General features: G+C 36.4%; 1 protein-coding gene across 1 annotated transcript; it reads right to left on the bottom strand.

Annotated features, from left to right (window-relative positions):
• Positions 1-11,218: 11,218 nt before the first annotated feature.
• On the bottom strand, positions 11,219-13,186 carry LOC149649536 (uncharacterized). Its single transcript, XM_089849403.1, has 2 exons — positions 12,734-13,186; positions 11,219-12,674 (listed from the first exon to the last, which is right to left on the bottom strand). The coding sequence occupies exons 1-2, from the start codon at positions 13,011-13,013 to the stop codon at positions 11,365-11,367; spliced, it is 1,590 nt and encodes a 529-aa protein (XP_089705529.1). The 5' UTR covers positions 13,014-13,186; the 3' UTR covers positions 11,219-11,364.
• Between the last annotated feature and the right edge of the window lie 706 nt (positions 13,187-13,892).

The following is a 13,892-nucleotide window of genomic DNA, read 5'->3' as shown; positions in this document are numbered from 1 at the left end:
GGCATCGCAGCTTCTCTTCACGGATTCAATCAAGTCACCCGACTATCTGGCGCTTTATCGATGCACTGAAGAAGGAGGATAGCGGGAATGAAGAAAGAGTGGAGCAGATCATGGCGGGGATCGCACAGCCTCAAGGACGTAAAATTTACAGGAAACAAGCCCAAAGAATTAAAACAGTTGTCAATTCATACGGCAATATTTCACTTAATGATTATTTACGTAGCATAGCACGCAATTTTGACCTTCAAATTTAATCTCTTTTAATGCATACTTAATAAAAGTATTTGCATTTTTAAAATGGTTTTTCGGTGTCGGGATTTTTTTCCGTCGAGATTTATAACCTGTCGGGATTTCATTCGTCGGGATTTTAGTGTCGGGTTATTTGCTGTCGAGATTCTTAGTGTCGGGATTATGTCCATGACTCAGTAAAATATGTGCAAAAACTGCAACGCGCAAAGATGTTTTAAACAGTTTTTACAACGACACAACATTTAACATAGTAAATTAAATTAAATGTCTCTGTATAGAGGAGCACATCTTACCTATTCCACGTTCCGCAAGTTCCTTCATCTTTACACCGTTCAAAGAATCTCGTGGTTTTTCAAACACGTATCTGCGACTGTCAAACATTTGTTTTTGACTGAACTTTTGAGACCTCACATTATTGGTTCGCGATCTATCCAATTCATTCCGGAACCTGTTAGCTAAATCAGGAGCTGTCAGGCTGAGAAGTGGAAGCTTGAAAGTTATTTGAAGAACTTAGGCTGCCAATACTTAAGTTTGCTGCGTACTGTCTAGCATTATTCAGCGCGTCAATGGCTCTTTGAGCAAGAAAATTACTATCCATATTTTAGTAGTCGAGTTTTTGTTTAAAATGAAAAATTGTTCTTTAGTTTGAAGTAAGCCAAGCAACTGTAACTATTCCCGCGTAACACTCGTTGAACTGAAACGTTTTGATTGTAATCGTGGGGTAAGAAGACAAACTTTCACTGTTTCACAAGAGAGCGTCACGTGAAGCGAGTCCCAAGCGCAAGAGCAGATCTAGATTCATAGTTATATTAACGGTTCCTGATTTAAATATTATCAAACACGATACCACCCTTAGTCACAAAATTTCAATAATAATTAAGTTTAAATATAACTTTATTAAAACTTATTTAAACCCGAATGACTCACCGGGGCAACGATTACACCGAAAGAAAAACAGCGGCAAAAAGAAGCTTTTACCGCCAATCAAGGATTTTGGTAATGGCCGAAAAAGTTGATCCATAGCCCATAGGTTTTCAAACCAAATACGTCTAACAATATGTGAGCGATTTTATAGTCATGTTTGGTGATAAAACTAGATACTATAAAGTGTAAATAATGAGTTTTTAGCAAACGGTGTCGATTAAGAATTTTTACCTCTCCGAGTGACGTATGTCACGGAGAGGTATTACACTTGACGTGTGGGTGTGTCTGTGTGTGTGTCTGTCTGTCACACCCCACGTGACCGCGTTTGCAGTTTGCGTATCGGAGCAAACGTGTTCCCAATTTCCGGACTGCATTGACAGTTCACGGAAATTTGGAAAATTGTGTTTGTCTCCGCTGGCAATTCTACTTGAGTTCCCACACCACCAGTTTTGGTTTTCGTCCACTCCACATGGACACTAGTTTGTGTATACCACATACACACTAATCTGTCCTCATTGGCGTCTAACAACCACCATCTACTGGTCTTTCGTCTATACCACCTAGACACCAATCTGCTACATTTGCTTCTAACACCACCATCTAATGGTCTTTCGTCTATACCACATAGACACCAATCAGTAACATTGGCTTCTACTCCATCGTCGTCGTTAGGTTTAAGATTTACGCGGCGAGCGGCTAGGGTTACGAGAAACGTCTAGCCTCCCAATGGCAGGGCTTCCACCATCGGTTCACGCGAATGCGTTTTTATCTATTATTATAATGGAAACGAATCGTATATATACCCCAAAATTTGAAGAAAGCGGGCAAGAGGGGTACCCTTCACTTTAAACGTCAATATTAGCAAAGTTTCGAAAGATAATAGGAACAACTTTCTTTTAAACGATTTAACTATTTTTAAAGTTATTTACTGGCCATTAAAATAATTAATATCATTTATATTTAACTAATTATTTAAGATAAACTTATTTCTACGTACTGACACAAGTGAGAGTTAATATAGAACGAGTAATGAAGATTGCATCTGAATCGAAACACTACACGCATGTCAAAGTTAATATAAAACGATTAGGATGAAAAGATCTCTTACAAAACGATAACATTTTCTTTTTGCAGAATATTAAATGGAAATACTTTTTCGGCATTACGATTCTTTTAGTAGTTGTGTAGCTATAAAGCTCTGTTTCATCTCAATATTCCAAGTACATCTTTTGATATTAACATTTAAAATTTGGTGTTTACTTTTTAATTCATCTTTACTACATTTATATATAGTGTAAACGTAACTTTTAGCTTCATTAAATAATAAGGATGTTAATACTTCATCTCTTCATACGTGTTGAAACGACTGGGTCTATGAGATAACATAACCTAGATTTTAACCAGAATTGACCTTGCTTCATGTCCTCTTATAGGAGGTCTTAACTGTTCAGAGTGAGCCGAAAGTTAAATACACATTTATGTGATAGATATTAGGTCCTCATTAGAATTATTGAGGAAACGTAGGATATTATTAAACGCTTTAAACCAAATGATCATGGCAATATCTCGCCGATTAGAACTATGTATTTCCGGTTTGTCTCATGGGCTGGTGGACCTGTGTTTGGAAAGTAAATTCGTCTCGGCTCGGAGAGGTTTATTTTGGTTTCCCAACTTGTATTAATTATCTTCTTGGCCCATTGTAATTGTAATGTAGGCCACTCCTCAAGTAACGGTGGTGATATTTCATACGCATTTTGATACTGATAACTTAAAGCTGTCACTGGTAGCTGCTTAATGGTCTGTAGCAGAGACAAAGCAAAATATTATTTGGAAATTAGTCAAACTTATCTCAAATGATCTGCATTAAGAAAAAATATACAACTATAAAATATTGAACAACCTAAAGATAGTACTATTTTTTAAGGTAATACCTCTAAGAAAGCCTGCATCCTGAAACCAAAGACTCTTCCCCCAATTATGAGTTATTAACGTGCAGAGCTAGAAGATGAACTTTTTTAACTAGGCCCTAAATATTCATCTTTTAGTATTCATAGAAAATATAGACAATGTCAATTAACAATGGCCAATAGTCTAAAGCATAGTAGTTCTGTCTGATTGAGACATAGTACCGTACTAGTTGTATTATATAATTGCGGTTGGTAAGGCGAATCATATGTGCACTGATTCAATTCAATTCAATTCAATGTTTATTAACTCTGTATAGCAACATGCGTACGCACTTTTTATAGGAATACAGAGTGTTAAATTAAATTAACGTCATTTATTAATTATAAGGTAAACATAAAAATACAAAAATAAAAAATAAAAATAAAAATAAAAATCATGTACAAGGGACATAAAACAAAATTAAAATTAAGCCATCAATATGACAATTAAGAATATATACATTGAACAATAAAGTTAAAACTAAGTAATTTAGTTAGTGAATTAGGCTATGTATAGCTCAAATTTTGAGATCGAACAGTAGAGATCTATGAGAATAGGGTAGAAATTCTCGTGAGCACCATCTATTTTATTTTAAACCGTTCGAGATCTAATTAGGATTTTTTTCAAGTCATTTTTAAACTTCGTTGTTTTAATACAAAATAAATCTAGCTCTTGACAATTACGTTTGCTGTGTACTGGGCTCTTTCAATGGTGTTTAGTCTAGGTTTAATGGGAATATAGAAAAGCTCTTTATTTCTTGAATGTTTAGTATTGACTTTAATGTTTAGGAGAGGAGTGTACTCTAAACAGTTTATGTTGTTGTTGATAATATTACGCAGGAACATTATTTCTGAATATTTCAGTCTATACTCCAAGAAAGGATACCATACTTTTTTAACATGTCTAGATAGTTATAGTTTTCGTTTTCAAGAAAGTATCGATTTAATAATTGTATAAATTTACGTTGCACTCTCTCCATTTTCGCGATTTCACTTTTTGAGCTACCACCCCATATCAAAGAACAGTAATCAAGCTTTGGTCGAACTAGCGTGAGGAATAAATGGATAAAAACTCTAGAGCTTTTTAGATTTATGGAGATTCTGAGTACGCCAAATAGTCGTTTTAAGCTACTTGAGACAGTAGCTTCTACGTGTTTACTGAAGTATAATTTTTCGTCTAACAGACAGCCAAGGTCTTTTGTTATTGTTGTTCTCGCTATTTCAACGTTATCAATTGTATAATGATATTTGACTATATTGGTTTTCCTCGAAAATGATATGATATAGGTTTTTAGTGCATTTAAAGGCATTTGGTTGTCATTACCCCATTTGCTAATTGTTTTGATATTTTCTTCCAACTGTTGACAATCATTTACAGTATTTATTTCTCGGAAAGCCTTGTTGTCATCAGCAAATGCTCTTATAGGAACTTGTATGATTTAGTTATTATTGTATAAGTCGTTTATGAAGATTAGGAACAGTAGTGGCCCAAGAGAAGATCCCTGTGGTACACCTCTCTGCGTCCGAAAAGTGACGTCGGTGAGTTCCCCATTAATTCTCATAATGTTTTTCCGTCCAGTAAGGTAACTGTTTAGCCACTTTAGTAGTGTTCCTCCTAGTCCGTAGCGTTCCATTTTCTTCAATAGAATTCCATGATTCATTCTGTCTAACGCCTTAGACAAGTCCATGAATATTGCGTCCACTTGTTTTTGTTTTTCTATTCGAGGAGCGACGTTATTAAGGAAACTAACTAAATTTGTTGTTGTTGAGCGCTTGTTGCAAAACCCGTGCTGTTCTACCACCGGGACTGGTGAGAACCAAGCGCTAATATACTTATACATGACCATTTCAAATACTTTTGAAAATACAGAGATAAAGTAAATCGGTCTATAGTTCTTAACATCACTTCTTAGACCTTTTTTGTGAATCGGAATTATTATAGATGTTTTCCATGTTTCTGGGAACTGTCCACTCGATATGGACATGTTGAAGATGTAAGTAAGGAGCGGTGTGAAAACGTCGTTACACCCTTTTAATATGAAGGCGGGACTGTCGTCTGGCCCAGTTGATTTTTTTAGTTTTAATTTTTGTAAAGCTTCATACACATCTTTGCATGTAATGCAGAGTTTATGGAAAGGTTCACATCTGGTAGCATCGATAGGTAGGAATAGTTCATCTGTAGGACCAGGTACTATTTATATGTTCTGTCATTTGAAAGTATGTGGAAAATTGCTTGGCAATTTCGAGGTTGGACGTTATTTTTTGGTTTCCCTCGTTACATAGGAATAGGCGTTCTTTATCCCTAGGTTTTAGCCGGTTGTTAACGTATGTCCAAAGCCTGTCGGGTTTTTCATTAAGTTCGGACACTATCGATGAACTCCAGATTTCTCTATCAATTTTGATTAGCCTTTGTGCTTCCTTTCTATTGTCTTTGTACTTCTGCAAGTCAGCATGTCTGTGGGTACGTTTGTGTTTCTTGTGAAAGTAATGCTTTCTATCTAGGCTCTTTCTTAAATCTTTCGAGAACCATGTGGGATATTTAGCTATTCTATGTTTTATAGGTGTCAGCTGACAAGTTCGGTGCAAAATAGTGATTCAACACTAATACATTACATTTCTGTCCAAAAGTTAGTTCAACCCAGACACATTCGTTCCACAGTTCCAAGTCTGGTCTTCTGACCATTTTTAACGAGTTGTTCTCAATAATAATAGTTCCTCCACCTCTAGTCGTAAAATTCAAATTTTTTGATCTATCCGCTCTAAACGCCACCAATTTGGATCTATTCTGGTTAGGAACAGTGCCTTTTTCCTTAAAATCTTTGTACCATCTGGATGGATCGTTTTGATGGTAGTCGAAGTACGTTTTCCTGTAATCGGTGGATTTTTGTCAGCTGTTATCTTTAATTTCTTCGCCAAACTGAGTTTATTGGACGTTTGTTTCGGGTATGTCACTTGCGGCATTTTTCTTGACGTTGTTTCTCTATATGTTACCATCGGTGTAATGTTTTCGTTATCATTAGAATTTTCGTTAGTGATCGCGTGAAGCTTGTCCATTTTTTGGTCGATGATACTCATCTGTCCAGTTACAATTGAATTCTGTATTTTCAGTTCTTGTAGTTCCTCCCTGATTTGATCCATTGACTTATGGGTCTCATCACCAATGGAAGGCGGCCTAATATCCACGGATGTTTTTATATCCTTTAAACAAATTCTTAAGGATTGATTTTGCATGATGACGTCTTTTATTTCCGTTGTTAAGCTCTCGGTATCATTTTTTACCTCATCAAGCGCGGTTTTCATTACAGCAGTTGTACGTTCCACTCTTGACACATTATCAATCAGTTGCGGATTTTGATTCTGCACCAAAAGGCGTAGGTCATCTCTCATATTGCGTTGCCCTTCACAGTAATTCTCTGAGTTGTTTGAAAGTATGAAAGTTTTCACCATATTTAGATCTTCAATTACTTGAATGTTCTGTTCAGTGATCACAACTATTTCTTTCCTGAGTGAAGCTAATGTTTGCATGGATTGCTCAATTTTGGATTCTAGATAGCTGTTTGTGTGGTGAGCATTGCTTTGAGTCGAAGTGGTCGCTGTCTGTTTCAGTTGTTCGACTAGGATTGCATGGTCTTTCTTCATTAAACGACACTCTTCCACAATCTGTAAGGTAGATACATTCTGGTCCTTTAGGAGGCCTTCAATTGTCGCATTTGAACTGCATTTGAAGTCTTTCAGAGCTTGTTCTATAGACCTTTTCACCGGTAGAGCGGGGGTGAAAAGGAGGGAAAATTTTCGAGAGGTGAGCATGCGTAGAAAGAATGTTTGGGGGCAGTGCAGTACTTTTAACCATTCCTTTCGCCTTATTTGCCACGCATTCGAGTTTATTTTTATAAAACAGTGTTGTACTACTTGTTGTAAAAGTATTAATTGAACTTCCGAGGTGAAATTTTATCGAATTCAATTGATAGACGTAAAATTAGGGCATTAAATGAAATTCTACTCACTAAATTGGGCGCCAGGGCTTACGGGCATTTATACACAGCGCTTTCGGCACGGCATCGGCGGACTTCGCCGCCTATTCGCCGATGAAGCAATGACCCCGTACCGTCGCCAAGGCTTAGTGAGTTATAGTGGCCTACTAATATCAATGCACCGTTTCAATTAGAACTTAAACACTTTATTTCTTAACATGGTTTTAATTGTACTATCTCGGTTTTAAATACTAGGCATTTTATTTTAATATTAAATTTCAAAAGGTCTCCCATACGTCCATCGTAGTTTAGTTTATACTTTTAACTCCATAGAAGCGCTATAACTCATGCCCCCCAAACATTGCAACTTCTCATGCGCGGCCCTTAATGTGAATAGGCTAATTAAATCAGGTAGGCATCTCGTTAAATAGTCAATAATGGCTTTTCCAGTAGGTTTGATGTCATTTTTTTCTGCTTTTTTGATTAAATCCCTACTATAATACATGGGACTCATAGATCTTTGCGAGGTGTCAAGATTCACTGGCCTTACTGACATTTTACTGAAAGTTCCATCTGGGTGATGGGATTGTTTTTCATTGTCAGTGATGTCTATAGGCGCGGAGTCGCAGAACCCACATATAAATGGTTGATGTCTTTGGCTTCAATACATTTTGAGTGTATCCTATAGACACACTGCCTACACTTGACACTAGGTTGCCAGCCATAGACTTCATGCTTGCACTTGGGACATTCCTGAGCATATGGTGCCATAATAATTTAATTTCAAAGTTATTCAAGGACTGATTTTGACTTTATGCCTTAAGGTCAGAATTTATGGCAGCGCTCATTAGGGCCGAGGCGTAGCGCATATTACGTTTTCCATCATAGAGTTATTGATTAATATTGAGTTGAATAAAGGTCTTGTGGCTTGAATTTATTTTCATTTTTCTGAATTATCAATTTTATTAATAAACGGGTAGCAAAAATATCCCACGACGTTAAATTCCCCTTTCTAATTATTACTGTTAAAAAGACGCGTTTTCGATTTAAACCCTTAATAATTAGTAGTACTATGGAATGTTAGCTATAAAAACAATTGCAATACAAATCAGTGCCTTATAAAAATCGGCAAGTCAAACATTATGGTTGGGTCTACATGGGTACTACACATGAAGAATCAATGAGAAAAAATTAAGGACGAAAAGCCAAGCATCAAAATTTTCAACTCAAAAGAGAAGAGTTATTTTATTAAATGTGATACTCATTAAGATAATTTTGCCATAATGTTTACGTTACAAAAGGTTTTTTAATTTTGTCTAAAAAGATAAGATAGTAAAAACATTAATTGTGATAATCTTAAATTATTCCATTATTGACCTGGACTTTGTTCCTGACAATTTCTATTGCTTAAGAGCGGACCGACCCCAAACAAATGATTGTAATAGGGGCGGTGGGTCCTTAATACTTGAGAATAAAAATAGTGGACTTAAGGCGATTCGGAGACAAGACTTTGAACTGGTCGATGAGTGCGTATGGCTGGAAATCTCTTTGGTTAAAGGGCGCAGACTAATGGTAAGAAACCACTACTTCTCACCATGCAGCAATGTTGATACAGTTAACGCATATCTTGTGGCGGTGTCCCAAAAGTTAAAATTGAGTAATAATGATATAATAAAGTGGGCGATTACAATCTGCCTGAAGTAAATTGGGAGCTAGAGGATATCAGTAATTGTACAGCGGCAAGAAAATCTATTGCGTCAGCCGTTATTGACTTCTCCTCTGATCTGGGCCTAGCGCAAATTAATAGTTTTGCTAATGCCAAAGGGAACGTACTAGATCTAGTACTCACAGGGAACTCCAACGTGGTAGTTTCGGCAGATGATACTCATCTCGTTCCTATCGACATTTTTCATCCACCCATAATTATAACAATAATGGAAGAAATAGAAATACCAAAACTTATGGACAGCGGCACCACTTACCCGCAGTACAATTTCTCAAAGGGACACTTTCGCGATTTATACCTAGAATTACGGAATACAGATTGGACCTATTTAGATCATACGAAAAGTGTCGACGACGCAGCGAATTTCCTAACTAAAACTATGCATAAGTGCATGGACGCCCATATCCCTAGACAGAACGTTAGTAACGGCAGAGCCAGAAACAAATATCCCGCTTGGTTCTCTCGCGAACTTAGGAAAGCCCTCTCTCGGAAACGATACTTTCATCGCAAATTCAAGAAACGCGGAAGTAAAAATAAAACCGACTTGGACAATAGGTGTTTCTCCAATTTGTCTGGGCACATACCAGCTTGTTTCGGGAAGGGTTTACTGTTTTTGTCGACGTCACAATAAATACGTTCAGTGAAAAGTACCAAAGATTTCGATTCAGTATAATGCATAAGATTGGTTTATCTCACTGAACGCAGCCTAAACGTCACTCTAAAAATTCGTTTATTTGTTATGTCGTCTGCTAGAAATTTAAAATTACTGCTTAGGGCACGCTAAGGCCCGAGTCACGCAACCAAAGCTTAGACCAAAGGTATGTCTTTTGCTTTTTTACATGAAGATGAGAGTTATTTTTTAGAGCATTTTTTAACTTTTATATAAATTACAGACCTGAATATTGTCGAAATATTATGGATCCAATCCCCCAAACTCAAACATGGGACCTTCCCAAGGGCAATTGGAGTAAGCAAATGCGGTTTTTCCCAAAACGTTCAAAGAAGAATCAATCAGAAAACATTTCACCAAGCATAAGGCTACAAAACATTTTCAGAATGGATACCGTAAAAAGCAAACTAGGTATCAAAAATATTACTAAGTGTTGGGGTTGAAGAAGCTTCATCGTTGTATGTAAAATGTAAGGTACAAGCCTCGTTCATGCTTGCAAAAAAGTATGATACAGCAGCTAAAATTTGCCGAACTAGCGGCTACATTGAAGAAGGAAATTGTAAATGCAGGGTGGTGTTTGCATTCGTGTTTCAGCCCTTCTATGGCACATGTTAGACTGTTTACGTCAAGATTTGAAGTTTATACCTGATGACATTTCCTGCACAGAAAAAGCTAAAGCCTGGGGTGTACCTAATGCTAAAGGGGCTCTTAAAACAAAATGATTTGAAAATTCGAATTTTGTTCGCCACAAACCTGGAAAATGTAGTGACATCTTAATAGAAAAATCCATCAATTTAAGAAGCTATTCCAGTATGAAGGATTTTGAAACCCCCAATGATACAGACAATATGAGAGAAAGAATTAAAAAATTGGCAACAAAATTTGGAGAGGGTACAAAAAGAAGCTTTTTAGCTAGCTGTTTAGAAGAAGGTGACTTCTTGCCCGTTAAAACGTCGGCTTACGAAACTGAAATCAATTCAGAAGAAACTGAGCAGAGCGATTCAAGAATATCCCTCCCAATTTCCATTTTTGATATCAACAAATGCAATGCCTATGTCATTGAAAGAATAGAAAATGCTTTGGCCAAAACTCCTCCAAATCTCAAGATAACGTTAAATGCTGCTCACATTCTAGAAACCCAAACCAGAAATCAAGCAAACTGTGATATGTGGAAAAATGAAAGACTTCAACGAATAACGGCATCCAACTTAGGAATAGTATGCAAGAGAAAAAAGGCCGTCACACCAGCTTTTGTGAAAATCTTCGTGAAGGAGACAGATTTGTCCAGAAATAAATATGTACAAGAAGGCATTAAAAATGAAGAAATTGCAGCCCAACAATATAAAAACACAAGAGGTCCAGTCAAAATTTCTTCAGTAGGGTTATGCATTAACCCATCTATTCCAATGTTGGGTGCATCCCCAGACCGGCTAGTCTTTGAAGAAAATACTGGAGAATATGGTTTATTGGAAGTAAAAACTTTATCTAAGTGTAAACTTAGCCATATATCCATTAAAGACGCCATGGATTTAAAAGAGTCAAGCGTATCATTTTTAAAAAAAAATGAAAATTGTGATATTAGATTGGAACAGAAACAACTATTTTTACCAGATCCAAGGCCAACTTGGTATTACAGGGCTTCAATGGTGTGATATTATTGTCGATTGTGGAGATGATAATCCGCACATCGAAAGAATTAAATTTGAAGAAGAATTTTATAACAATAACATGCTTCCTAAACTAGTCAAATTTTATTCAGAGCATATGGTTCCTGTTTTAAACAATGAAGTTCAAAAATAAGTTTGTTAAAACTGTTTACAATTTTTAAAAATGGAAAATTAAAGATTACAATTTCTAAAAATGGAAAATTAAATATCTTTAATTGTTTTCTATAACAGTTATATCTGATAGAGGTTCGTTTTGTTCCGTAGTGCTTTGACCTTCGTCTTGCTTTGATTCGCACACATCCAATAATGGTTCGTTGCAAAAGTTTGTTAAGCGTGCACAAATTCTCCAAATCTTTTGCAACTGAGCGCTCATGGAATTTGGAAATGTCATATTTAATAGATGATATTTCTTAACACTTCTTATCACCCTTGCTACGTGAATCCATACACTAGCAATATCTCTTGTCCTGTTCTCTTCCTCCAAAGATAACTGGCTTTTATCACCCAAGAAAGGAGGAATATTCAACCCAATATTTTTCTCTTTTAATAGATTTTCTATTGTGAACCCCCTATCAGCCATAACGCTGTCACCCTCCTCTAACAAGCCCACTATTTCACTACGGTGAGTAATTTCCAAATCTGACATTCTGCCTGGAACGAGCTTTGAGACGAAACTCACAAATCCATTTGGAGTTATCCCAATAAGTCCCTTCGCTGTACTGTGATGTTTGTACAAGGACCAGGTATCGCTTTGTGTGGTGTAGTCGGAAGGGGTTTGAATGAAAAGTTCAGTGCAATCTATGATTACTCTGGTTGAAGGGTATAACTTTTTAAATTCCTCCAGCATATTTTCATCTATAGGTCTTCTTGAGGGCCAGATTTTAAGTTGAGATAATCTCTTATCTAACAGATCAAACCAGGTTATACAGAGCTTTGAGACAGTTGAGATAGAAATACCAAATCGGTACGCTAAGTCCTCTTCCAATAACCCAACTTTTAAGCGACAAAGAACCAAGAAAAGCTGGTCTTTGTAATCCAATGACAATGGCCTTCCTGGACTTCCAGCGCTGCTCCGTTCTGTTTTTCTTTCATAACCAGAACCGGAGGTTCTTAAATATTGTAGAGAAGGTAAATCTGGCTCTATATATTCAAAGAGATCATTAAAATCTTCCATAGAGTTGAAACCAGTATAAAAGTGCATCATTTTATCATTCAATACATGTCGCATTGAAAAACATTTATCCTTCTGCAAAGATTTAGTACGGTCCTGCAAATTCTGGTTTATTTTTTGCAGATTAAGTACGTTTTCCTTTAACGTTTCAGTTTCCATACGAGCCACTATCGTATTGGTTTGTTTAATTTTCAGTTCCAGTTTCAGTTTTTCTCTTCTCAAATTTGCATTTTCCTCCTCTACTCGTCGAAAACTATCTATCACTCTAACAAGACTGTCAATGGTTTTCTTTTGTGAAGAAATAGTTTTTGATAAAGTATTGTAGTTTTCTTCTAGGCTGTAGTTATGTTCTAAAATTAAAATTGGGCTAGTTTAGGAATTGAATGTTTATTATAGGACACATGTTTACCTATAAGCATATTAGTTTTGGATATTTCGTTACTTTCACTCGCACAGGTTTCGATGATTTCCAGTTCGCGATGTTGTTCAGGAATTACTACGTAGTTAGCAACTTCACAGAAAGATTCGTCAAACAAACTCGAGATAAGTTTTCTTTTGTGGTAAAAATAACGGAGGATACTCCTACGGCATTTCCTCTTTCCATTTAACTCAAAATGATATCCGCAAACGGTGTTGTTCTGAACCAAGTGGTATTTTCCTAACGGGAGTGCTCCAAGGCCGTTTTGCATCAATTACCACATCTTTCGTACCGTTTTCAATCGCTTCAATCCATGACTGACGGAAGATTTCATCACGGGGAAAAGGGCTAAAGGATACATTTTAGATGCGATATGTTGATGATTTGCATCCCGGTACGCAACAACCTCTACCAGAGCCCATTTTTTTAGACATGCTCATAATATGGTCTGCAATAAATATTTCAAATAAATCACCTAGGAGAAATGCCAAGTTTCACACAAAGAGTTGGTTTCAACATACCTTTTAGCTTTTAGGACATCAAAAAATATAATGTATAACCAAGGGTTAACAAAAAAATAAACATGAATTTAGTTTTTATTATAAACTTGGACTTTTAGGGCACTGAACATTTTTATTATAAGAAATTTATTTACTCAAACAGTTCAAGTGTTCGCAAAAACTCTTCTTGGCGAGCTAAATTATTATTTATACCGGTGAAAAACAAGAACTTAACTTTGGGCGAAAGTTGATTACAACTTTACAACGGAATGAATCCAGTTTCCCGGAGGGACCTAACCACGATGGGAAACCCAGACAAACCAAACCGAACTGAACTGAACTAAAATAAAAACAGTAAAATATGACCTTCTAGGATTTCAAGAAACACCTATTTTAAAAATCTACGTAAACAATGCCAGAAGCTGCTTGAGCGCGATCGAAGAGCCTACGGGGAAACAATAATTTCAGACCTCGGTCAAAATCCGGTGAAATTATGGGAGTACACGAAATCTCGTCTCAAACCCAGAGAATCACAAATTATCATTGACAACAATAATACGCTAATTACGGATACATTAGAGATAGCCAAACTGTTCAAAGATAAATTTACTGAACCCTTAGTTGCTAATGGCATTGACTATGGCCTAGAA

This window comes from Phalangium opilio, unplaced genomic scaffold, assembly GCF_054372755.1.
Source record: "Phalangium opilio isolate 3A_F unplaced genomic scaffold, DU_Popi_V2 ptg000088l_1, whole genome shotgun sequence".
NCBI lineage: Eukaryota > Metazoa > Arthropoda > Arachnida > Opiliones > Phalangiidae > Phalangium > Phalangium opilio.
The sequence above is the reverse complement of the archived record's forward strand: the minus strand, read 5'-3'. Positions and strand labels throughout refer to the sequence as shown.

Coding starts and splice junctions, on each gene's coding strand:
- LOC149649536 (XM_089849403.1), bottom strand. CDS start 13,013: ATGCAAAACGGCCTTGGAGCACTCCCGTTAGGAAAATACCACTTGGTT. Junction 12,675..12,733: donor CAAAACTAATATGCTTATAG/GTAAACATGTGT, acceptor TTTTAATTTTAG/AACATAACTACAGCCTAGAA.